The sequence below is a fragment of the Peromyscus maniculatus genome, chromosome 12, assembly GCF_049852395.1.
Source record: "Peromyscus maniculatus bairdii isolate BWxNUB_F1_BW_parent chromosome 12, HU_Pman_BW_mat_3.1, whole genome shotgun sequence".
Classification (NCBI taxonomy): Eukaryota; Metazoa; Chordata; class Mammalia; order Rodentia; family Cricetidae; genus Peromyscus; species Peromyscus maniculatus.
In genome coordinates this window covers 9,653,329-9,677,181 of record NC_134863.1, presented here as the reverse complement: position 1 = coordinate 9,677,181, position 23,853 = coordinate 9,653,329, and the positions used below count along the sequence as shown (strand labels likewise).

The following is a 23,853-nucleotide window of genomic DNA, read 5'->3' as shown; positions in this document are numbered from 1 at the left end:
CTCTCCTCCCTCTCTCTCTCCTCTCCTCTCTCTCCCCCCTCTTCTCCCTCTCTCTCTCCTCTCTCTGTCTCTCTTTTATGGTGCTGGACCCACGGCATTGCCCTGAGCAATTTTCACTTGGAGGCCGGGTCTTGCATTCACGGTGTCGCTAGGCCGGCTTTGCAGTTGCGACGCTCCTGCCGCAGCCCCCAGACTCCACGCACGCCCCACCATGCCAGGCTCCTGCTGCTCCGGACACCCCCGTCCCTGAGCCCAGCGGAGTTGCAAGATGGTACCACGCTGGCCCGTACGGTCACCATAGTTACTATTGCCATGACTACGAGAGAACCCGTCGTCTCCCAAACTTTCAGCGTGGGGACCGCGGAGGACGAGCTCACGACCGGGGGATCGGTCCTCTCGGGGTGCGACGTAGCCCGGGGTCAGAGTTCAGGGGGGCAGCTCCCGCCGCCCGCCGGGGCCGCGCCGGCCCGGGCCCCGCCCCCCGCCGCGCGCGCCCGCGCCGTGCCGCGCCGCCCCCCGAGCTGACGTGCGGGGCGGAGCCGCGCGGCCGGCGGGCGGGCGGGCGAACGGGCGGACAGACGGGCTGCTGCTGTGTCGTGAGCTTCCGCGCGGGCGGGTCCCGGGCCTCGCGCGGCGGCTCCACGAGCTCAGGCCCTTCGCGCCTTCCCTCCGCGTGGCGGGTGGTGGTGGTGGTGGTTCCGGGTCCCCCGCGGGGCCGCGCTGCGGCCGGACGCACCAGGAAGGGTGAGTGTCGGCGCGGGCGCGCGCCGCGCCGCGTGCGGAGCATTGTCTGGCGCGGGCACGTGCGCCCCTCCCCCCTCCCGCGCCGCGGGCGCGCGCGGCCGGGCGCCCCCCCTCCCCGGGGTCCGCGGGGGTGCGAGGTCCGGCGTGGGGAGGGTCCTTCCCGCCGCGCAGCCTCAGAACGGGGCTCCCGTGCAGCCGCGGCGGCTGAGCCTGCGCGGTGACCTGCGGGTGGTCCCGAGACGAGGTCGCCTCGGCAAGTTTGGATTTGCCCGGAGGAATCCGCCGTGCGTGGCTGAGGGAGGTCTGAGGGGCGTCTGCCCGAGGGCGGGCGACGGGGCTGGGTCGCGGTGGAGGCTTCGGAAAGTGAGGACTCGACCGGGACGGCTCGGTGGGCTGCAGCCAGATTGCAGAAGACAATAAGGCTTGGAGCTCTTCTCCATTATGCATGCATTTATGTTAAACAGAGAAAGGCTATGTCCTGTCTGCAGCTCGCTCACATCTTAACTAGTTTTGATCTTGCTAGTCTTTTCTTTATCTAGGCACACTTCTTAATTACTGAAGTAACCCACTTTTAAAGTTCCATTTTCTCATTAACGTAAAATATAACGCAATACTACATATATTCAGCAGTATCGTTGCCCTTAAAAAACGTAGCAAGTATTCATCCTGGAAAAAAATTAAAAATGAAGTCAGGGAAAAAAGAAGAAAGTTTCAGTGTCCAGAAATAATTACTATGGGTGTATATATTTGTTTGTGTAGGCTTTTGCAGAGGTAGGACCAAAACAGAACAGGTGAGGGGGTGGGTGCCTTAACTGTTGTACTTTTTGTTGTTGGTTTGAGACGGGGTTTTCTCTGTGTAGTCCTGGCTGTCCCGGAACTCGCTCTGTAGACCAGGCTGGCTTTGAACTCAGAGAGTCACTTGCCTCTGCCTCCTTAGTACTGGGACTAAAGGCTTGCGCCACCACACCCCGCTGACTTTTACTTTTTATGGGAAGCTTGTGTAAAGGTTTTGGAAGATCGTAGCGCAGTCCAACCGCCACATGGAAGAGGTAAACAGTGCTAGCGGGGAGTCAAGGATGCAGCCGCCGGTGGTAGCCTGGACTGGGTCCTTGGCCGTGGAAGTGGGCAGAGTGAAAAGACAAGATACTTTGGAGATAGAATTAACAAGACTTGGAAATGGATTGGTAAGGGAAAGGGGGAGGTCCCCTGTGGCCCAGGTTGGCCTTGAACTCTTTTCTTTAGCCTTCTCAACTGCTAAGAGCCTGGACTTGCAGGCACCACATGCTGAGGGCTGCTTTTTGATTTGTCTTTTCTTTTTAGGGTGTGTGTGTGTGTTTGGTTATTTTGCTTTTGTTTTGAAATAGGGTCTTGTGTAGCTCAGGCAGACTTCAAACTCAATATGTAGCCCAGGTTGGCCTTGAACTCTGGATCGTTCTGCCCCAGCACACCCCTCTAGTGCTAGGATTAGAGGCTTTTGCCAACGTCCTCTGCATTCCTTTTTTTAATTGCTGTTTTGAGCAGCGGAAGAGACAGATAACCATACCTTTTATTGAGATTATAGATCGATAACCGAACCATTTATTGAGATGGGCGATCTTGAGTTCTATTTTGAATGAAATAAATGTGAGGTACTTATTTGTTGCATGGTCAGTCTGTTGAGAAAACAGTTTGCATGTGACAGTATAAAACTCACAGTTAAAAGATTAATCAAAGGACAGAGAAGAAACAAAATTGTATTTCCTCTCTGGAAACCAAGAGGGCTTTTAAGTTCCTAGAGTAGGAATTGATTGTTTTGGACTGGTAAGATGGTCTTAGTTCCATGGGCAGGACCCACTAGAGAATGGACTCCCCTAAGTTGTTCTCTGACGTCCACCTGATGCTGCTTACCCAGACATGCCTGCAGACACACTTTCCCCTGAGGTTTATCCCCAGCCCTTTTAGGTTACTGGTGTATTTTCACATTTTTTTTGAACATTTAATTTTAAGTGTATGAGTGTTTTTGCCTTCATGTTTGCCTGTACCACAATCACGATACATGCACAGAGGCCAGAAGAGCGAGCGTGTCAGAGCCTCTGGAACTGGAGGTACAGACTGTTATGAGCCACCATTCGAATCAGACCTGGATGGGTTCTGTGAAAGAACAACCAATGCTCTTAGTCACTGAGCCGTCTCTCCATCGTCCTGTTCTGTCAGGAGGACGTTGTCTTCATGCTTGGAGATGAAACCCCAGGGCTTTTTGTGTGCTAGGCAGTCACAAGGCTGAAGTACGCCTCCAGCCTTTTTATTTTTTTGTTTTCTGATTCCTTGTTAAATGTTCTTTAGCGATTATACTCGGCTTGGGAATAGCACTGAAACTTTGTACAGTTTTCCACAGTTTTAAGTGCTGTGTGCTGTGTATCACTTGGCACGCTCTAGTTTGCTGTGCACTGTTTTGGGTTGGTATGTTAGTTATTTGGAACAGGAGCCTTGAGTTCACATAGCCAACGGTAGCCGTCAATGCCTGCCTGGCGCTTCTGCATACGGGATGGGATACAGGTATGTCACCATGCCCAGCTATAAAGGTTTTTCACTATAGACTATAAGAAGAGCCAGACTTGGTGGTGCAGGTCTGTAACCCCAGCTACTTGTGGGCTTAAAGCAGAGGGATCCCGGAGCTGGAGAGGTAGCTCAGCAATTTGAGAGCACTTGCTGCTCTTGAAGAAGTCCCGAGGTAGTTAGTTCCCAGCACCATGTCAGGCTGCTCACAACTGTCTGTAACTCCAGCTCCGAGAGATCCTGTACTTTTTCAGACCTCCAGGGGTACCTGTATGCATATGTACATACATACAGCTTACATGTGTACACATAAATAAAAAATCTTTTTAAGTCTGGAGAAATGGCTCAGTGGTTAAGAACACTTGCTGCGAGCCGGGCGGTGGTGGCGCACGCCTTTAATCCCAGCACTCGGGAGGCAGAGCCAGGCGGATCTCTGTGAGTTCGAGGCCAGCCTGGGCTACCAAGTGAGTTCCAGGAGAGGTGCAAAGCTACACAGAGAAACCCTGTCTCGAAAAACCAAAAAAAAAAAAAAAAAGAACACTTGCTGCTTCTTTCCAGCACCCACATGGTTCCCTACAACCAACCCTTAACTCCAAGTTCAGGGGACCCAGTGCCTTCTTTGGGCCTCTGTGGGTATGAGGCACACATGCATTACACTTACCTACATGCATATACATTTTTAAAAAACAAAATAACAACAACAAAAACCTTAAAAGAATCCCCATGTAGATTTTTTTTTAAAGCAGAAGATCACTAGCTCAAAGCTACAGAGTAAGTTCATGGTCAGCCTAAGCAGCTTAAGCAAAACCATGTCTCAGAGTAAAGTACTAAGTCCGGTGGTGCAGGGATGGGTGGGGGATGTAGAGCTCTGTAGTACAGCGGTTGTATAGCGTATGTGAAGCTCTAGGTCGTGAACGTGCCTAATTGTGTGTGCACATGTAGAGAATTAAGACTTACATCATAGCTCTGTGAATACAGCCCACCTAGGATATAGCTCACCCTCACTTGGGAAAATTTCATTTCCTCTCTGGGATATTCTCAGAAATACTTGGACTGACTATTCTCATTCAACCATGCATTTAAAAAATATTTTTTTTTACTTATTGTGTGTGTGAATGTATGCATGTGGGTGCACACCTGTGTACACCTGTAGGCCAGAAGAGTACGTCAGATCCCTCAGAGCTAGAGTTACAGGTATTTGTGGGACACCTAGGTTATGTGTGTGCTGGGGTCCAAATATGACTCCTGGTCCTAATGGTTATGCAGGAAATGATCCACATCTCCCCAGCCTGCCATTATGGGGTTTTCTTTTCTAGATTTTTTTTTTTTTGAGATTTATTTTTCATGTGTATGAGCATTTGTTGCTCTGTGTGTACCACATGAGTTCCTGGTGCCCATGGAGGTCAGAAGAGGACATTGGATTCCTCTGGAGTTAATTAGGGATGGTGTGAGCCATCGTGTGGGTTCTGGGACTCAATCCTCGGACTTCTCCAAGAACAAGTGCTCTTAACCACTGAGCCAGCTCTCCCGCCCTCCACTGTGGACTTTGGATTTTCTTAGCTGTTGGTTGCCTCTTCTTTAAATTAATTGGCCACTGTGTCTTTAATGCACTCCCTCTTGTCAGTCTGCATACTACTGCCAGTTGGAGGATGGGGTGAGCAGACTTCTCCCTTGCAGACAAACAAGAATGTGTGATTGGTTGTTTTCACACCCTCCAGTCTGTGTGGTAAGGAAAACAGCAGGAGGTGGAGCTTGGGGACAGTGCTGTACCAGGTTCTGGGTTTGCAGTATAACGAGAGAAAAAAGTTGGCTTTTGTTGTTGTTGTTGTTGTTAGTGGTGGTGAGTTTGTGTGGACTTAGAAATTGTATTCATGTGTTTTGAGGGGTTGGAGGTGGGGCAGGTTCATATGCTGTAGCCTGGCCGGCCTAGAGTTCCCTGAGTATGACAGGCAGGCCTCGAACCCTTGACACTCCTTTCTCTCTCCCCGCCTCCCCAGTGCTGAGGTTCAATTGTGAGTCATGACGCCCACCCGGCTCTAGGGGAGAGAGAGAGGGTGGTGGAGGCAGGGTCTGGCTATGCAGCTCAGCCTGGCTTTGAACTCAGGATCCTCACAGTCAGCCTGCCCTATCCCTCTCAGTGCTAGGCTTGGACTCATATGCCACTAGAGTCAACACGGGACCTTGAACCCTTGCTTTGCTTGTCTTGGCATTACATAAATACTCACCCAGGTTTTGGCTAGGCATTGCATGCCTGTAACTGTTTAGGTTAAAACAGGAGGATTGTAAGTTCAAGGTCTGCCTGACCTACAGGGGAGTTTATAAGGCTGGGCTTTACAACATGGGTGAGTTGGATTTTCCTTTGATTCTTGAAGGATGAAGAGTGTTGGAGTCAAATGAAAAGGTCAAGGTAAGATCTGAATCCATTGGAAGGTGGATTGTGTGTTTAGGCACGGGAACGTTAATACTGCAGCGTTAGAATTAGTTTTCACTAGGCAAGGCCTGTGCATGAGAAGAGTGGGTAGAGAGGGAACTGCCAGCTACAGAGTGGTAAAAGAACGCCTGGGCCCAGGGTAGTTGGGTGTGGATGGTCACACCTGTCACCTCAGCACTTGGAAGGCTGGGACGGGCTTCTCACTGCGGGGGTGGGGGTGGGTCTCTCAATTTTATTGTTGTTGTTTTTGATTTTGTTTTGTTTTGTGTTTTTTTAAAGACACGGCCCCACCATGTATCCCTTGCTATCCTGACTCTAGACCAGGTTAGCTTGAACTCAGAGCTGTGTCCGCCTCTGCCTCAGAAGATTAAAGGCTTGTGCCTCCAGGCTCTCTAGTTGTGTTTTTAAGATGGAACACGATAACGATTTGCAAATGTTATAAAGGAACTATGAATGTTACTATGTTTGCTGAGTGAGTTTCTACCTTGGCTGGTAGTTTAGTTAGTGTTGGACCCCAAAATCTGGGGGTCTCGAGTGGACACCCCAAGAACCCAGACTCCAGTCCAGTTGATGCAATAGCAAGAGGTTTTTATTTAAGCTTCTATATAGAAGGGCAAACTCTGCTCCTAAGAGCAAGAGCCGCATCTTACTGCAGCCCCATGATGGCTTTTAAAGGAAAAACCCACAAAACCCACAAGATTACAATTCCCATACAATTTCGTTTCACAGATCATGGTCTGATCACAGTGATCACAGAGGGGGTACAGTTACGTAAAGAGGTACATTCTTCCTGAAACCTCAAGGGGGGTATCAAGGCAGGAGTGGAGTTTACACACAGGTCACGGTGGTCCTTCCTGGAACACCTGCAACTATCCCAGTCACAGTTGAGCACATCTCTTAACAGAAATCTCTTTACATTGTTATATGGTTGCAGGGGAGATTGAACAATGGCTAAGTCAGGTTGCCCTTGGAACTAGAATTTTAGTTTCTCATTTCCTGGTGCTTAAAGTTTCTCTTTTCCTGACGTTTGGGGGTGTAAGCCTGAAGGGCTAGGGTCTTTCAGTTAGCTTTTTGTTGTTGTTGTTGTTTTTCGAGACAGGGTTTCTCTGTGTAGTTTTGGTGCCTGTCCTGGATCTCGCTCTGTAGACCAGGCTGGCCTCGAACTCTGCCTCCCGAGTGCTGGGATTAAAGGCGTGCGTCACCACCGCCCAGCTTAGTTAGCTGCTTTTGAGCAGTTTATTGAATATTTTCATACATTTTGGAGAACGAGTGTGGGGGAAGATATTAGATGAGGTGCTCAGGGAAGACCTTCTCAGATGAGGTGGGTGTTTGAGCTTGGATCTGATAAACGCTAACCCAGAGGATGAACTTCTCAGGCAGAGGGAACCAGAAATACTGAAGTCCAGAACATTTGAGAATATTTGAGGGACAGAGAAGGGCAGCAAGCCTGGATCTGAGATCAAGGATAGAAAGGGGCCAAGACGGGGGTGGAGAGATGGCTCAGAGGTTAAGAACACTGACTGCTCTTCCAGCTTCCAGAGGTCCTGAGTTCAATTCCCAGCACCCACATGGTGGCTCATAGCCATCTGTAATGAGATCTGGTGCCTTCTTCTGTGTACATAGTAAATAAATAAATCTTTAAAAAAAAAAAAGAAAAGAAAGGGGCCAAGACATGGAAGTTTGCAGATCATGTCACAGCATGTGAATTGACCCTCAAGTGTTGTAGGAAGCCATTAACGTGAGGCAAACAGGTAGTGACGTGGTAAGAAAAATCTTTTATAATGCCTTTCTTATTTTTTTTATTTATTTTTTTTTTGGTTTTTCAAGACAGAGTTTCTCTGTGTAGCTTTGTACCTTTCCTGGAACTCCTTTGGAGACTAGGCTGGCCTCGAACTCACAGAGATCCGTCTGCCTCTGCCTCCCGAGTGCTGGGATTAAAGGCGTGCGCCACCACCGCCCGGCTTATAATGCCTTTCTTAACAGGTATAGTTTGCATACAGTGAAACACAGATTTTTAAGTGTACAGTTGGCTGACTTTTCATGTAACTTACACTCTTACTAATATATAAGACACGGTCACCTGAAAGAGCCCTTATTCTCTCCAAGTCAGTCACCACCAGCCACATCCTGGCTGCATTCAAGTTTCTCTGATCAGCCTGTGAGTTCTAGGACAGCCAGGGCTCACAGAGAAACCCTGTATTGGGGGAAAAAAAAAAGAAAAGAAATTTCTTTTCTGACCACGCATGTATTTGTCCGTTGAGGGATTTAAGAAAGAGAATCCTTCAGTGTGTACCCTTGTTCCGTTCCTTTCTCTTGCCGTAAAGACTGAGAGTCATCTTTGTTGCTTGGGTCAGTATTGATTGGCACCCACCCCAGTTTTCCATTCGGTGTGGATGCCTGGAGTGGGCCGTAGATTTCTTGTTGCGATACTTACCACAGGAGTGCCGGTTGTCTTGTTCACAGGGCCTGAAGAACGTGGAAAGGAGGACGTAGGAGCATTGAATCACTGCCTGGGGCTTAGGAAAGTCCTGCTTTCCTAAGACCATCCCATCCCCACATCGCATTAGTTCCAAGATTGACATGCCCTCATGAATATAAAATTACTGACAAAATACTTGGTGTCGTCTATGGTGGAACTTTCCAGGAGCTTAATGTATCAGATTTTATTCACTCTTTGCCCTCACAATTGGCTGCGTTTCATGCGAGATGGCAGGATTCTGTATGGGTTTTAGGGTTCTGGGTGTTCCTGAAATGAGTTTCCAGTAATGGACTTGGTGTGGTAGGCTAGACCTTGAATCTCATCACTTGGGAGGCAGGCAGGTCTCTGAGAATCGAGGCTGGCCTGGTCTACTTAAAGAGTTCCTGTCTCAACAAATAAATAAGTGACCTGTGTGGTAGTGTTATGTAATTAATACATTTTCATTTTTGTTTGTTTAGCTTTGGGTTTCAACGCAGGATCTGGCTGTGCGTCTCTTCATGGCCTAGAGCTCACACTGTAGATAAAGCTGGCCATGAACTTACAGCGGTCCTCTGCCTCCTACGTCTGGGATTACAGGCATGCGCCATTCTGCCCTGCACTTTTTATATTCTAAAGTGTAGACCACTAAATGAATGTTACCATTGTCAGAACTCACTTGTTCCCGTTATTGAAATGAACAGGATAGGGTTAAGTGGTAATGTTTGTTTCATTGTATTGTTTATGAAAAGAATTATTTTTATATTTATTTTTTGAGTTTAAATTGGCAACATTTGCTTTCTATGGTGATGTTGTTTTGGTGAGATTGAAAACTAAGTTGGGGGCCAGGGATGTGTGATAACACACTTAGCCTGCCATGTGAGGCCAGGGCTTGACTCTTTGGAGGTATAGATGACAGAAACGGTTTTGTTTTGGTCCCAGCATTTCATTTATTTGTGTATTTGATTTTGGTTCAGTAAATCCACTTCCACAGACAAACGAGGAGAATGAAAGATTTACATCTCCATCTTAGTATTCCTTCCAGTTTCAACTGATTGAAAGTTTAGGATTAGTAAACACTTTGTTTCTGAGTTGAGCTGACTCGTATCTAAGAACTGTGGGTCTTATGCCTTTAATCCCAGCACTCAGGACGCCAAGGCAGGCAGATTTCAGAGTCCCGGGGCCATCTAGGGCTACATAGTGAGACCTTGCTCAAAAACAAAACAAAGCAAAAACCTGCTTGAATGTCCTTTCCATAAATCCATAATGTAAAAGAAGAACAATACTTAATTACACAATTGTACTCCCATGTAAGGGAATATGCCTCCACAAGTGTGCCTAGCCTTAGCTGTAACTTACTACAGTATTTACAGTTTTTGCTAGACAGAAACAGACCTGAATTATTCTAAAAACTGCAGGATAATTGCTAACTCTTAATGTTTAGCTGAAACTTAAATATACTTTAAAATGAATGTGGAAAGCTTCATTCCAAGGTTTTGGGGGTTTTGTTTGTTGTCGTTTTGTTTTGTTTTTTTGAGACAGGGTTTCTCTGTGTAGCTCTGCCTGTCTTGGATCTCGCTCTATAGACCAGGCTGGCCTCAAACTCAGAGATCCACCTGGCTCTGCCTCCCGAATGCTGGGATTAGAGGTGTGGGCACCACTGCCCGGCTCATTTCAAGTTCTCAGTTTAGCAAATTCCCTGGGTGTAAATGCACTCACTGGTGGGTTCTTCCTTACCAGTCTTCTCTTGGATTGTTCACGTCTTCCTTCTCACCTCAGTTTGTGCAGCAAAGGTGTGGTTTTACCTTATCCTTCGAGAGAGAAGAAAACAACAGTGGTTTGTTTTTGGGGAACTTCCCTGTCCTCTTCACACGGCTTTCTAGGGAGGATTATTTTTGTGATCATTTGGGAAGCGGGAGGACACTAAACACTATGAGCAGGTGAAGATGATACTCTGCCTGGACTTGTCCTCACAGAGAATGCCATGGGCTTTTGGCACACTTCCAGGAGTTAGGTGACCATTGAGGAAATGGTATGGTACAGGAACAGGTTTGAAGATCTGCTGGGATTTACTGACCTCTGTGAGTAGATTTTTGGGTCTTGTTTGGTCTTATTTGTAAGAAATTAGTGACTGGAGAGACTGTTGAACAGTTAGAGTACTGGCTGTTTTTCTAGGGGACCTGGGTTCAGTTTCCAGCACCCACATGGCAGGCAGCCTGTTAACTCCAGGTCCCGAGGATCCAGAGCCTCTGGCTTCTGTCGGCACCTGCACTCATGTGGCTATCCTCCTCCCCACCACGTTTATATGTAATAAAAGTAGATTAGGCATCTTGATTTTTTTTTTTTAAGGTTTGTGTTTTTTTCTTTATATCACCAAAGATACTCTCAGATTGACTAAACTAATCACAAACCAAAGACTTTCTGACTATATGTCTGTCTTTTGAGGCAGGTTCTCAGGGAGTCCAGGCTGGCCTTGAACTCATTGTGTAGCCCAGAATGGCTCTTCTTCACCTGAGTACTGTGATTGCAAGTGTCTGCTGTCTGCTGGTTTGTTTGAATGGACTGCTGGAGGTTGAACCCAGAGCTTCATGCACGCTGGGCAAGCACCCTGCCCCTCCCTAGCCCCTCTTTTTACTAACTTTGAAAAAGTAATAAAAAAAATTCCAGACCTTCCAAAAGTACTTCTGTTCTAAATTACAGCAGGTAACTCATGGTTGTGAAGGAACTTTACATGGTAGGACGTTCATACATGCAGCATGCTTTTTGAATATTTCAAAATTTGGTGTTATTACCCAAGACAGCAATTCTATAAAATACAAATTGTTATCCAGGGTTTATGTATCTGTCATATAATGACTCACTCTGGTCTGGATCAGGTGACTGTCTCTGGAATAAGCTAATTCAGTGCTCTGGGGCACCTCTCTCGGTCTTCTGTTTACTCTGATTTTATTGTTATCTTATGTGCATGAGTGTTTTGTCTGCACGTCTCTGCACTATTTGGGTCCCAGGTGCCAGCAGAGGCCAGAAGGCCTCAGATCCTCGGGACCTGGAGCTACAGACAGTGCAAGCCACCATGTAGGAGCTGGAATGAGACTCAGGTCCTGTGGACCAGCAAGCAGGGCCCTTATCTGCTGAGCCATCTCTCCAGCCCCTCACGGTGTTTGAATCTTAGGTTTGCCCCCAACTTGATAATGTAGCTGAGGCTGGCGTTGAAGTCCTCCACTCCCAGGTGCTGTAATTAGATGCACCACAGCAGACCACAGCAGGCCTTCTGTGTTTTGTTTTGCTCTTCCTGTAAGGACTAAATGAAGAGCTAAGGTGCTTTTAAATTGATGTTTTTGTCTTACCTTTAAATGAACACGGCATTTAAAAAATAGTTTTTGAGTGGAAAAAAGAACTGGGTAAATTTTACTGTCTTGTATTTTAAGGCATTTTCATACAAAATAAGTAGTTTCGAGTTAACAGTTTACTTTTGTTAGGTCTTAGATTGGGGTGGACAGTTCAAGAGGACACTGAGAGGGATTACTGGGGAATAAGGAGTTTATTTGAAAGGTTATCAACACCATGGACAGACAGACAGGGAGTTCAGGCCCCAGCATCGGAGAGTCTCTCTCACATGGTAAAGGAGGGAGGCACGTGGACTTTATTTTTTTAGGTTTAGTGTTGTTTTATGTGTGTGAGCGTTTGCCTGCATGTGTGTTTGTGCAGTGCCTGTGGAGGCCGGAGGAGGACGTTGACCCCTCTGGAACTGGAGTTAGAGACTGGTCAGCCACCACGTGGGTGCAGGTGCTGGGACTCGAAGCCTGGTCTTCTGGAAGAACAGCTAGCTCCCTTAGCCACTGAGCCTGTCTCCTGCACCATCTTACGCTTTTCGGGATGCATGTTGGTTCCTGGCAGGAAGCAAGGGACAGGGTGGGGAACAGGGGGGGACCCTTCTGCTGTCAACTCACCTCCCAGGTGAGATGTGGCACAGGGAGTCTGCTGGCTGGGGCTCAGCAGTGTCCCAGGCGGGTACCTGTCAGTACCTGTGAGACCCGAGCAGTCTGGATTCCAGCCTCATGTTCTTAAGATCCTTATGGGTTTTAAGCCCCCTCCCCTTATTTTTTCTCTTTTGATTCAGAGTCTTATTGTGTTGCCTGGGCTGGCCTTGATCTGGTGATCCACCTCCTTAGTGTTAGGTATATGGATATATTCCACCACACTTGCCTTGGTTTAAAACAGACACCCCAAGAAACAGTGTGTGTTTGGCTCAGTTCATCTTAGTGGTAGAGCACACGATTGGGACACGTTTGGGACTCAGGAATCAGTAGGGATCCACGTGTTCTGCACTTCCTGTCCCCTTTGCCTTGCTCTGCCATTGAGTTCCACCCCACCCCCACCCCCACCCCCCGCACACACACCTGTTTTCTTATTTGTTCATTAGTGATTCAAAATGCCCACTCATGCTGCCAACTGAGTCATTGAAATGTCTAGTGCAAATTAAGACTGGATTTGCACACTCAGAACGATCGGATCTTAAAGACTGGGGGAAAGCACAGCAGTGCGAAGTCGCAGTACTGAGTTGTTTGTGTTGGTTAGGTTAAGTGAGATGGTAGTATTTTGGATATACTAGGTTAGATAAGATCAACTACTTTTACCTATTTTTCTTAAAATGTGGCTACTAAATAATTTAAAAATCTTTATGTGACTGCTACTACGTTTCTGTTGAACAGTACAATATTTCTTAAGCTGGCTCATGTTTTGAAACAATTTAGAAGAGGAACACTGTCCAGCAGATGTTATATCACAGTGCTAGGACCATCCCTGTCTGTGCCGCCCGCTCCAGCAGTGACTAGCTTCCGGTGGCTGTTGAGCACAGGGAATGTCAAAACTGCACTGTGGGAAAAACAACAACAACTAAATTTTGTATTATATTTAATTTTGTTTATTTATGAATGTGTTTAATTTGTGTGTGTGTGTCATCTGTGAACCACATGCGTGCCTGGTGCCTGTGGAGGTCAGAAGAGGGAGTCAGATCCTCTGAAACAGGAGTTTCAGATGGCTGTGAGCTGCCGTCGGCGCTGGGAATCCAACCCAGGTCCCCTGGAAGAGCAGCCAGTGCTCTTAACTGCAGAGCCATCTCCAACCCACTTTATTTAAATTTAATCAAGTTAGTGGTTTTTTTTTGGGGGGGGGGGGGGCGGGTTGAGACAGGGTTTCCCTGTGTAGTTTTGGTGCCTGTCCTGGATCTCTTAATCAATTTAGTTTTAAATTTAAGTAGCCACATGTAGGCTAATATATGAAACATTTGTGGGATTGTTTATTCAAGCATTTATATGGAAGGCTGGCTTATTTACCCATACTGCAAAGTTGTTGAGTAGTTTTATAAGTCCACAGTTGTGTTTATTATAAATAATACTAAAAGATCAGGGATTATTTGAGTAACTGCCATAGCAGGCGCTGTAGAAGTATCAGAGGTGGGGTTTGCATATTGGAATGAGCCCTGAATTATACTGTTCATGCTTTGAAATATGCTTAAAGCTTTGTGAATTACATAGCACTGTAAGCTTAACATTGCTTTTATCACAGTTTGGTTTATTATTTATATATATGACACTTCTGTGAAAGGTAGACTCTTTTTTTTTTTTTTTTTTTTTTTTTTTTTAAGATTTATTTATTTATTATGTATACAGAAGAGGGCACCAGATCTCATTACAGATGGTTGTGAGCCACCACGTGGGTGCTGGGATTTGAACTCAGGACCTCTGGAAGAGCATTCAGTGCTCTTAACCTCTGAGCCATCTCTCCAGCCCCAGGTAGACTCTTTTTGAAAAGTGTCAACAGGGCCAGTCATGGTGGCATATGCCTTTAATCCCAGCACTTGGGAGACAGTGGCAGAGGCATGAAGTACCCTGAGATCAAGGTCAGCCTGTTCTACATTGAGATTCAGGACAGCTAAGGATACATAGACCCTATTTCAAAATAAAGTAAAATAAAAAACAAAGGAAGAAAAAAAGAATTGTGAGCAATGGATCAATGTGCAACTTTGTTAAAGAATTTTTCTCTTGAAAGGGAAATCTGGGCTTTTTTTTTTTTTTTTTTTTTTTTTTTTTTGGGTTTTTCGAGACAGGGTTTCTCTGTGTAGCTTTGGTACCTGTCCCAGATCTCGCTCTGTAGTCCAGGATGGCCTCGAACTCACAGAGATCCGCCTGGCTCTGCCTCCCGAGTGCTGGGATTAAAGGCGTGCGCCACCACCGCCCGGCTGAAATCTGGGCTTTTTAACAAATAACTGTGCTGATAATATTTTTAGAAACTTAATGTTAGATTTAATGTTGGCTGAGTATATACAAACACCAAGAGTTGATTGAGCATCCCTAACCAGAAGATCTAAAATTCATAAGGTTGAAACATTTCTGGATTCAAGCTTTTCAGACCAGGCATGTTTAGCCTGCATGTGCACAGGCTTATAAGTACCAGTATTTTGTAGTGTTTATTTATTAATGCCTTTGTGTATGTACATAAACATTTATACATGCCAGTATTTCACAGTACTATTAATGTGTTTGTTATTGCTTCGCAGTGAAGAATTGAATGTCACCATGTCTGGAATCAAGCGAACCATTAAAGAAACCGACCCTGATTATGAGGATGTGTCTGTGGCCCTTCCAAATAAGCGGCATAAAGCAATTGAGAGTTCAGGTAGACATTGAGTTGCTTTGAGACCCAACTCGCTGACATTTGCCTATGCACAGGATTTACAGAATCTACGTGAATATGTCATCGTAAACAAGCTGAAGGATATGTGAGGGCTAGCCTACTGTACACCATGCAGTACACCATGTGCCACACACAAGGAGGGGGTCCGGCAGGAGCATGTCAACTAGTCTGGAGGGAAAGCAAGCTGTACGTCTTAGCTGTTTGTTGCATATGCCTTAAAATCAGAGTTTCGGCATCTGGAGAGACGGCTTAGTGGTTGAGTGCATACCTCTCTGTGTTTTTTTTTTTTTTTTTTTTTTTAATTTACCCCCTTTGGGTTTTTTGAGACAAGGTCTTTATTATGTAGCCCTGGCTGTCCTGGAACTCACTCTGTAGACCAGGCTGGCCTCGAACTCACAGAGATTGACCTGCCTCTGCCTCCCAAGTGTTGTGATTAAAATTGTGAACTGCTACACCTGATCTTAAGATATTCATTCATTCATTCATTCATTCATTCATTCATTCATTCATTCATTCACTTATTTGTTTGTTTGTTTGTTTGTTTATTTATTTAGAGACAGGGTTTCTCTGTATAGCCCTGGCTGTCCTGGAACTCAATCTCTAGACCAGGATGGCCTTGAACTCAGAGATATGCCTCTGCCTCCCCAGTGCTGGGATAAAAGGTGTGCACCACTGCCCCACTCATTTCTTGGCTTTTTAAAAAATGTTTCATGTATATGGTGTTGTGCTTGCATGTATGTCTGTGTGCCATGCACATGCATTGCCTTTGCATACCAAAGGAGGGTATTGGAGCCCCTGAAACTGGAGTTACAGGAGATGGAGATTGTTAGCTGCCATGTGGGTGCTAGGAATCAAGCTCGGGTCCTCTGCAAAAGTAGTCAGTGCTTTTAACTGCTGAGCCATCGTTCCAGCTCCAAGCTCCTTAAGAGGACCCAAGTTTGGTTCCAGCATCCATGTTGGGTGGCTCACACAACAGCCTATAACTCCAGCTTAGGGAAGTCGATGCCCTCTTTGGCCTCTATGGGCATCTGCACTCACACATAGAAACACATAATTAAAAATAAAATAAATATTTAAAAATAATAATACAAAATCAAAGTTTTTGATGTCTATTATATGGCATAACCACATGAGGTGATTGTAGGTGATACATAGGTGAAGGTTTTTAATAGCTTCATATTTTCATGTATATAGAAATAATAATTATCAGGTTGTCTCATGGGTACTGTTGCTTAAATAGGTAAGACATTAAAGTATTAAATGTGCTCATTAAATGTTTCACTTGTGTGTTAGCTGTCAAATGTCAAAGGAGGAGAGGACTCTTGCCTTGTTTGCAGAAGTTTTAGTCCAAGGGTGGCCGCCGTAGCCCCGGGCCTGATGTCAGGCACAGAGCATGACGTCATTCTTGTAGTAGTGGAGGCTGTTGACTGTCGATAGTTTAGAAGCTGAAAGAGAAAGAGGAGTAAGCCACAGGGCCTTAGGATAAGATATATCCTTCAAGGCATGGACTTCCTTCCTCCAACTAGGCCACACCTAGACTTGCTAAAACCTCCCAATATCGCTGTCAGCTGGGGACCAAGCTTTGAGCACATGGACTCTTGGAAACACTTTCGAACTAGATGTAATAGCAATCTTGAGGGTCATACATGAATCATGGGAATTTGGAAAACACTGATCTAGTCTGACCCTGCTGGTAGCTGCTATGGGAGATTTAAGGTTCAGAAATATTATTATGTAATCTGTTGAAAAGCAAATTGTCAATTATATTAATATTTTGACTCATGATTTATCTCTCTTAATCCGACATAAAAAATTGTGTATATATATTGGAGACTGGAGAGATGGCTCAGCAGTTAAGAGCGTTTGTTGCTCTTCCAGAGGAATAGAGTTCTATTCCAAGCACTTATATTGGGCAACTCATAACCTCCTATAAGTCCAGCTCCAGAGTATCGGACACCCTTTTCTGGCCTCCACAGAGCAAGGGGGAGGGTAGGGGGAGAGACACACACACACAGAACAAATAAAAGTATCTTTTTATTAACTATATTTAAGACCTATCACGTATTTTTTTTTTTTTTTGGCTTACCTCTTGCTTCCCCATTCTACGTAGTTTCGTGCAGATGAAAAGGAACATATTTTTCTTTCAGAACCATTTAAGAACAGATTATACAGCTGTGTACTTCTGTGTGTTTGCTAAAGATACTGTTCCATGAACCCAAAGCAGTTTCTGTCCCTTGCGTTTCTATAACTGCCGATTTAAATCAAGCTAGCTACTGATTAATTTGGTGTCCTTGTGCTCTTTATGTAGCTCGAGATGCAGCTGTGCAGAAAATTGAGACTATTATTAAGGAGCAATTTGCTCTTGAAATGAAGAATAAGGAACATGAGATCGACGTCATTGACCAGGTATAATAATGATAAATTGAAAAAACTGAATTTATGGAGGGAAAAGAGTATTTGAAAAAGTTTCAAAAACTTTCCCATTGCTGGGCATGATGGCACACATCTTTAATCCTGGCACTCCAGAGGCAGAGACAGATGGATCTCTGAGTTCTAGGACAACTTGGTCTCCATACTGAGTTCCAGGACAGCCAAGACTGCATATTGAGACCCTGTCTCGAAACAAACAGAAAGTTACCCTGCTGAGGGCTGAGCACAGACCTGTAATTCCAGGGCGTGGGAGATGGGGACAGGAGGATTATACCTTTAAGGTCATCCTTAGCTGCATAGGGAGCTTGAAGCCAGCCTGGGGTACATGAGTCTTTTTCTCAAAAAAAACAAAACAAAGAAATGAGATTGGATAAAAGATAAGTTCTACTCGAACTTCTGTCCCTAAGATAGTTCTTTTGGATAGTGTTCTCAGTGTTTGATTCTTAATGAATATGTTAGTGAGTGCACACACACACCATGTGTGTCACTGTTTTTGTTTGTCATTTTTTAAGACGTTACTGATTAGGGAAGCACACACTGTCTCCATTCCCATTGTGCTTTGAGATAGAAGCAGAGACTCCAGGGCTTTGCTTATACACATCAGCACTCAAGTCACTGAGCTGCATCTCCAGCCCTTACCTTTGCCAGTTTAGTTAGGAGAAAGTAGTTAGTTATTGATGGGGTTCGAGACGCTGAGTTCCTGCTTCAGTTGTTTGCCTTTATTTTGCGGATTTTAAGTCATCATTACTTTTCTGTGTAAACTCTCACTTGTTTTTAGCGACTGATTGAAGCCCGAAGGATGATGGACAAGCTCCGCGCCTGCATTGTAGCAAACTATTACGCTTCTGCCGGTCTTCTGAAGGTTTCTGAGGTAAGTGTTCCTCATGCTCCAGTCTTTTCTAAGCCTCCATTTTCCTTGTCTCGGGACTTCGGGTCAGTTTGGATTCCCTACCATTTCTTACCTTGACCTTTGGAATTGAATGAGCCTGCCCGTAGATGATCAGCATTGTGTTAACCGTGGTCCTGTCCTGTCCCTGCAGGTTGCTAGTGTTATACTAGGCTATTCAGATCCAGGTGGGAGACAGACCTCACTGCCTGGGAGACCTCCCTGTAGCTCTCCCTCTCTCTTCCTCTTTGCCTCACTCAGCATGTTTTCCAAATGCTACTTCTCTTTGTTCTGTTTGTTTGTTTTTCCAGACTGGGTTTCTCTGTGTACCCCTGTCTTGGAACTCACTCTGTAGAAAAGACTGGCCTCAAATTCAGAGATTCGTCTGCCTCTGTCTCTGGAGTGCTGGGATTAAAGGCTTGTTCCACCAATGCCTGACCCAAATGCTACTTCATAATGAATAGTTTTTCAGTATAAGAGAAATACAAATAAATATGTTTGCATACCATGTAGATTCATCAGTTTAAAATTACATTGTTTTCTTTCTTCTAAAACATTTAAAAGTAAGTTCTAGACATTGTAACATTTCAATGCTCACTATAAAACTTTTTTTTCCTGGTAGCTGTGTATTAAGCTCAGTGAAACACACACACACACACACACACACACACACACACACACACACACACACACACACACACACAAAATTGGAGATTATAATGTATAAGCAAAAGATCAGTAAGATAAAAAAATGTCCAAATAAGCTGGACAGTAGTGTCATATGCCTTTAATCCTAGCACTAAAGAGACAGCTGAGTTCGAGGCCAACCTGTTCTACAGAGTGAGTTTCATGACAGTCACAGGGAAACCCTATGGGGAAGGGCGGGGCAAGCAAAGCATTATCCCTTAGGTGTCTCCCTGGAGTTTTCTCTGTCTAAGGTTCCTTTAAGGATCTTAGTTCTGGGCTGGGGTTGACTTCAGTCTGGTGTGACTTGTTTTAAATTGATTACATCTACAAAGACCCTTGTTGACTCTCCTCTTCTTGTGCATTCGTTAGCCTGTGACTGACCCCAGGGTCTCACATGTGATAGGAATCTGCAATTCAGCAATACCCACAGTCCCTCAGGCTATTTCTGAATAAAGCCACAGAGTCTGGGTGGATATGAATTTGTGGAAGTTGTACTATCCGGTCCAGCAAAAATTCTGATGTTGTGGATTAAATAGCTTAGTATTGGCTTACCATGATAGCTGCTGGGCTTGAAAAACTGGTTAGTGTTTTGTTGATTTACCATTAGCAGTGAGAATCTGGTGTTTGATAGTCTAGAAATGTACAGATTTTATCTCCTGATGTTCTGATCAAGATGTACTAAGGGCTGGGCTGGAGAGATGGTTCAGTTGGTTTTTATTGGGTTCAGTTCCTAGCATCTACACAGTGGCTTGCAAGTCAATAATATCACTTTTAGGGCATCCAGCACCCTCTTTTGTCCTCTGCAACTACCAGGCGTTCACATGGTGCACACGTGTGCATGCAGGCAAAACACTCATATAAATAAAATAAATAAGTAATTCTTTCAAAGTTAAAAAAAACCAACCAAGCATTCAAGGACTTTTTTTTTTTAATTATCTTAAATTTGGAGCACACATTCACAGCTCTGAAAAACCCTGTTACTGAATTAATCAGCACTGTTTCTTATTTTAAAACATTAGTGTCCACACCAGATCTGGTTTGTTTTGTTTTGTTTTTATTGATAATTATGTAGCTTTGTGGTGTGTGCGCGCGCGCGCGCCTTGGATTGAAATCTTTTTTTTTTTTTTTTTTGGTTTTTTCGAGACAGGGTTTCTCTGTGTAGCTTTGTGCCTTTCCTGGATCTCGCTCTGTAGACCAGGCTAGCCTCAAACTCACAAAGATCCGCCTGCCTCTGCCTCCCGTGTGCTGGAACTAAAGGCATGCACCACCACCACCCGGTGAAATCTTGCTATATAGCTCATACTGGCTTAGAAATTACAATCCTCCTGCCTCTTCCTCCCAAGTACTGGGATTATAGGTAGGGCCACCATGCCCTACCTATAATCATGTTGTTTTGTTTTGTTTTTAAGTAATTCATTTTGTAAATTGTGTGTGCTTGTGTCTGGGTGTGTACACATGAGTGCAGGTGGCCATCCCTCTGATGAATTTCCTTGGAGCTAGAGTTGTAAGCTGTCTACATGAGAGCTGGAAGAACACCCAGTAACACCATTTTAAAACAGCTGAACTTAGGCCTCCGTACTAGCCTGAGGGAAAACATTGCATGCTGTTGATTTTAAAGCTTCTAACATTGATTTTTTACTCCTGTGTGGGTGTCACTTTTACATTGTACACTTTCATCTTTGTTTTGAGCTAGAGTCTCACTAAATAAACCAGGCTGACCTTGAACTCAAGGAGATGTTCTCCCCGACTTAGATTCCAAAGGTTCTGGGATTATAAATACAACCACAAGGCCTGGCTCTGTGTACTTTTTATTTTATAAAATTTTTCTATTTTTATTATTATTTCTTTTTTCGTTTTTTAAGACAGGGTTTCTCTGTTTAACAGCCTTGGCAGTCTTGGAAACTCACTCTGTAGAATAAGCTGACCTTGGACTCAGAGAAATCTTCCTGCCTCTGCCTCCCATGCACTGTGACTAAAGATGTGCGACACCACCGCCCTGCCTGTACTTTTTAAATTAAATCTTGCTGGGGATGGTGGCACATATCTTGAACTCCTGAGCTTCTTGCTTCCACCTCCTGGATGCCAGGATTACAGGCACGCTCCTCCATGCTGCATTTATGTGGTGCTAGCTTCGAGCATGCTAAACTCTCAGCCGAGCTACATTATTTAAGTCTTTCAAATGTTTTCTTGTCATGTAGCCCAGAGTGTTCCAGATTTTCCTGTCTCAGCCCCCTGAGTGATGTTTTCACAGGTATGTGCCACCACCACACCTGGCTCATTGTTGGCTTTTGGTGTTAGAATTTTTGTATTATTATTTGTTGCTCTAGTTTTTGTATTGTTGATACAGGCTAGTTATAAGAATTTATGGATATGGGGCAGCACACGCCTTTAATCCCAGCACTCAGGAGGCAGAGCCAGGCGGATCTCTGTGAGTTCGAGGCCATCCTGGACTACAGAGCGAGATCTGGGACAGGTACCAAAGCTACACAGAGAAACCCTGTCTCGGAAAAAAAAAAATTATGATATGGAGAGAATTTCTTTATTTTTTGGTGTGAGTCTAGCCTTTAATGACTGAGGCAGCTCTCCAGCCTGGATTCGGAGAGATTTTTGAAGACTTGATAACATGATCTTAACATCACTTGGAGTTTTCAGGAGTTCAATTTTTCACCAGTTTTGATGGATTTGACTAAGTTTGCTTCTTTCATTTTTCTAGGGATTGAAGACGTTTGATACGATGGCTTTTAACCACCCTGCTATCAAGAAATTTTTGGAATCACCTTCTAGGTCGTCATCTCCTACCAACCAGAGATCAGAAACACCATCTGCCAATCATTCTGAAAGTGACTCACTGTCTCAACAAAATGACTTCCTGTCTGACAAAGACAATAACAGCAACATGGATGTGGAGGAAAGACTCTCCAGCACGGTGGAGCAGAGATCCAGCCGGAACACGGGAAGGGTATAGCGCTGGAAGGGAGCGGGCTGGGCTCCAGGGGAGAAAGGACCTACCGCTTACTAAGTGTGGCACATTTCTCGTTCTTCTCTGGGGACTCTAGGACATTAGTTGTCTGATTTTTTTTTTCTTTCTTTTCTTTTTTTTTTTTTAATAGCAGAGAAATGAATCTTTGGTCCTTTGAGATGGGGTTTTTGTCTGTAGCCTGGTCTGGGGCAGGCTGGCTGAAAACTTGTGGCATCTCTTGCCTCAGCTCCCAAGTAGTGATGTTAAAAGATCAAATCATTGTATAGGGTTGACTAAGAAACTGAGTCCTTTTTTTTTTTAGCATCTTACACTATAGCCAGGCTGGTCTCAAACTAACAGAACCCTCCTTCCCTGGCCTTGTGAGTGCTGGGTTACAGGTGTGAACCATCATACCCAGCTGAGTGTACGTGGTTGTCGTTCTGGGGTGTGTGTGTGTGTGTGTTTTGACATTCTGACTTTAGAGCGTAGTGCTCCAGAGTGCAGCAGAGCTATGGAGGTCCTTCATAGAGATGGAAAAGAACCCTTATGAGTTGCAGTTCCCTATTCGATGATGGTCTGAGTAGTGGCGGGTGCAGTTTGACATACAAAAACTAAAATACACAGCTCTTTCCTTGACAGAGATTTGCTGGGAGGCCCTGGCTGGCCAGGCACTGATTATGTAGACCAAGCTGGTCTGGAACTTGTAGTGATCCCCCTGCCTCTGCCTCCGAGTGCTGGAATCACAGGCCTGCGCTCCACTGTGCCCAACTATGATAGTATGACTGCATAGATTGAAGCCGCTCTGTTCCTTGGTGTTTGTATTTATGTATAGACTCACTATTAAGTCAGACCAGCCATTTCCCAGCCACCGCTTCTGTCATAGAGGCAATCTTCAGTTGTTTTCTCTATATTCAGTCATCCGTATTTGGTTTATTTTTCATAAAAGTGGTTTTTATTGTAAATTTGTTTGTCCGTCATTGAACAAAGTAGAACAGAAAGAAAGGCCTTTTCTAAATTAACCCAGCTTGACACCTTATCATCAGAACTCCTAGCGTTTGGATTTCCTTGTGTTTGGCCAGTATTCTTTCTCCTACCTTTACCTTTGAAGTGCTGGAGACAGAACCCAAGGCTTGGTACAAGCCAGAGAAGCACTCTGCCAACTGAGCTACATCCCTAGACTCACTAAATTCTTTTTCTGAAAAAGAGAAAAGCAGACCAGAGAGATGCTCAGAGGTTTAGAGTGCTGGCTGCTTTTCCAGAGGACCTGAGTTTGGTTCCAGCCTCACGTGTCAGCTCACAGCCATCATGACGCTAGTCACCAGGGATCCTACACCCTCTTGTGGCCTCCGTGGGCACCAGGCACACATGGTGAATAAACACACATGCAAGCAAAAACATTCATAAACTAAAACATAAATTTAGCAAACAAAAATCTGAAACATCCACTCTGCCCGGTGTGGTGACTGAGGCCCATATTCCCAGCACTTGGGGGAGCAGATGAGAGCTATATAGTGGGCCCCAGGCCTGCTGGGCTATAGAAGACCTGTTTTCTAAAAGACAAAGCACTCTGAGTTATTTTATTCAGACCTTCGTTATGTCAGCACCCTCTTGAATGTTGCTTAAATGGATACAAATGTCGATTGTCGTTCCTTTCAGGACACTTCGAGTGTTAATGCCTCCCACAAAAGGGAACTGCGGAACGCCGACCTCACAGGAGATGAGACTTCTCGGCTTTTTGTGAAGAAAACCATAGTAGTAGGCAACGTGTCCAAGTGAGTATCCGTGAAATATCCCCGTCAGCGACTCACTTAAACATGAGTATTTCACTACTTCTTTCCTGTGGTATTACAGTGGGGAGAAAGCTCGGGAATTCTTTCTTCCAGGCTCTTGTTTTAAAAGTAAATGGTGGTCCAGAGGCATTCTCAGGGGAATCTTGCACCTTAGTTAGCAAAATCAGAAACAGAACTGAGAAGTTTCCATCTTACAGTTTCCCTGATCTAGTGATACTCTGTCTTGGACCACATCTGTGA

The 23,853-nt window shown here is 45.0% G+C and overlaps 1 protein-coding gene across 7 annotated transcripts in view; it reads left to right on the top strand.

The window, feature by feature from the left end:
• Positions 1 to 529: 529 nt before the first annotated feature.
• Yeats2 (YEATS domain containing 2) overlaps positions 530 to 23,853 on the top strand; it is a 97,323-nt gene continuing 73,999 nt past the window's right edge. The window contains exons 1-6 of one of the 7 annotated variants that reach the window (XM_076548580.1): positions 530 to 744; positions 14,725 to 14,843; positions 17,170 to 17,267; positions 18,070 to 18,162; positions 21,578 to 21,823; positions 23,480 to 23,595. In XM_076548580.1, coding sequence (XP_076404695.1) covers positions 14,744 to 14,843; positions 17,170 to 17,267; positions 18,070 to 18,162; positions 21,578 to 21,823; positions 23,480 to 23,595 — 653 coding nt within the window. In that variant the 5' untranslated portion in view covers positions 530 to 744; positions 14,725 to 14,743. Of the gene's footprint in view, positions 745 to 1,082; positions 1,108 to 14,724; positions 14,844 to 17,169; positions 17,268 to 18,069; positions 18,163 to 21,577; positions 21,824 to 23,479; positions 23,596 to 23,853 lie in introns of those variants that run through there. The other 6 variants (XM_076548579.1, XM_076548582.1, XM_076548578.1 and 3 more) reach the window with 6 other exon arrangements.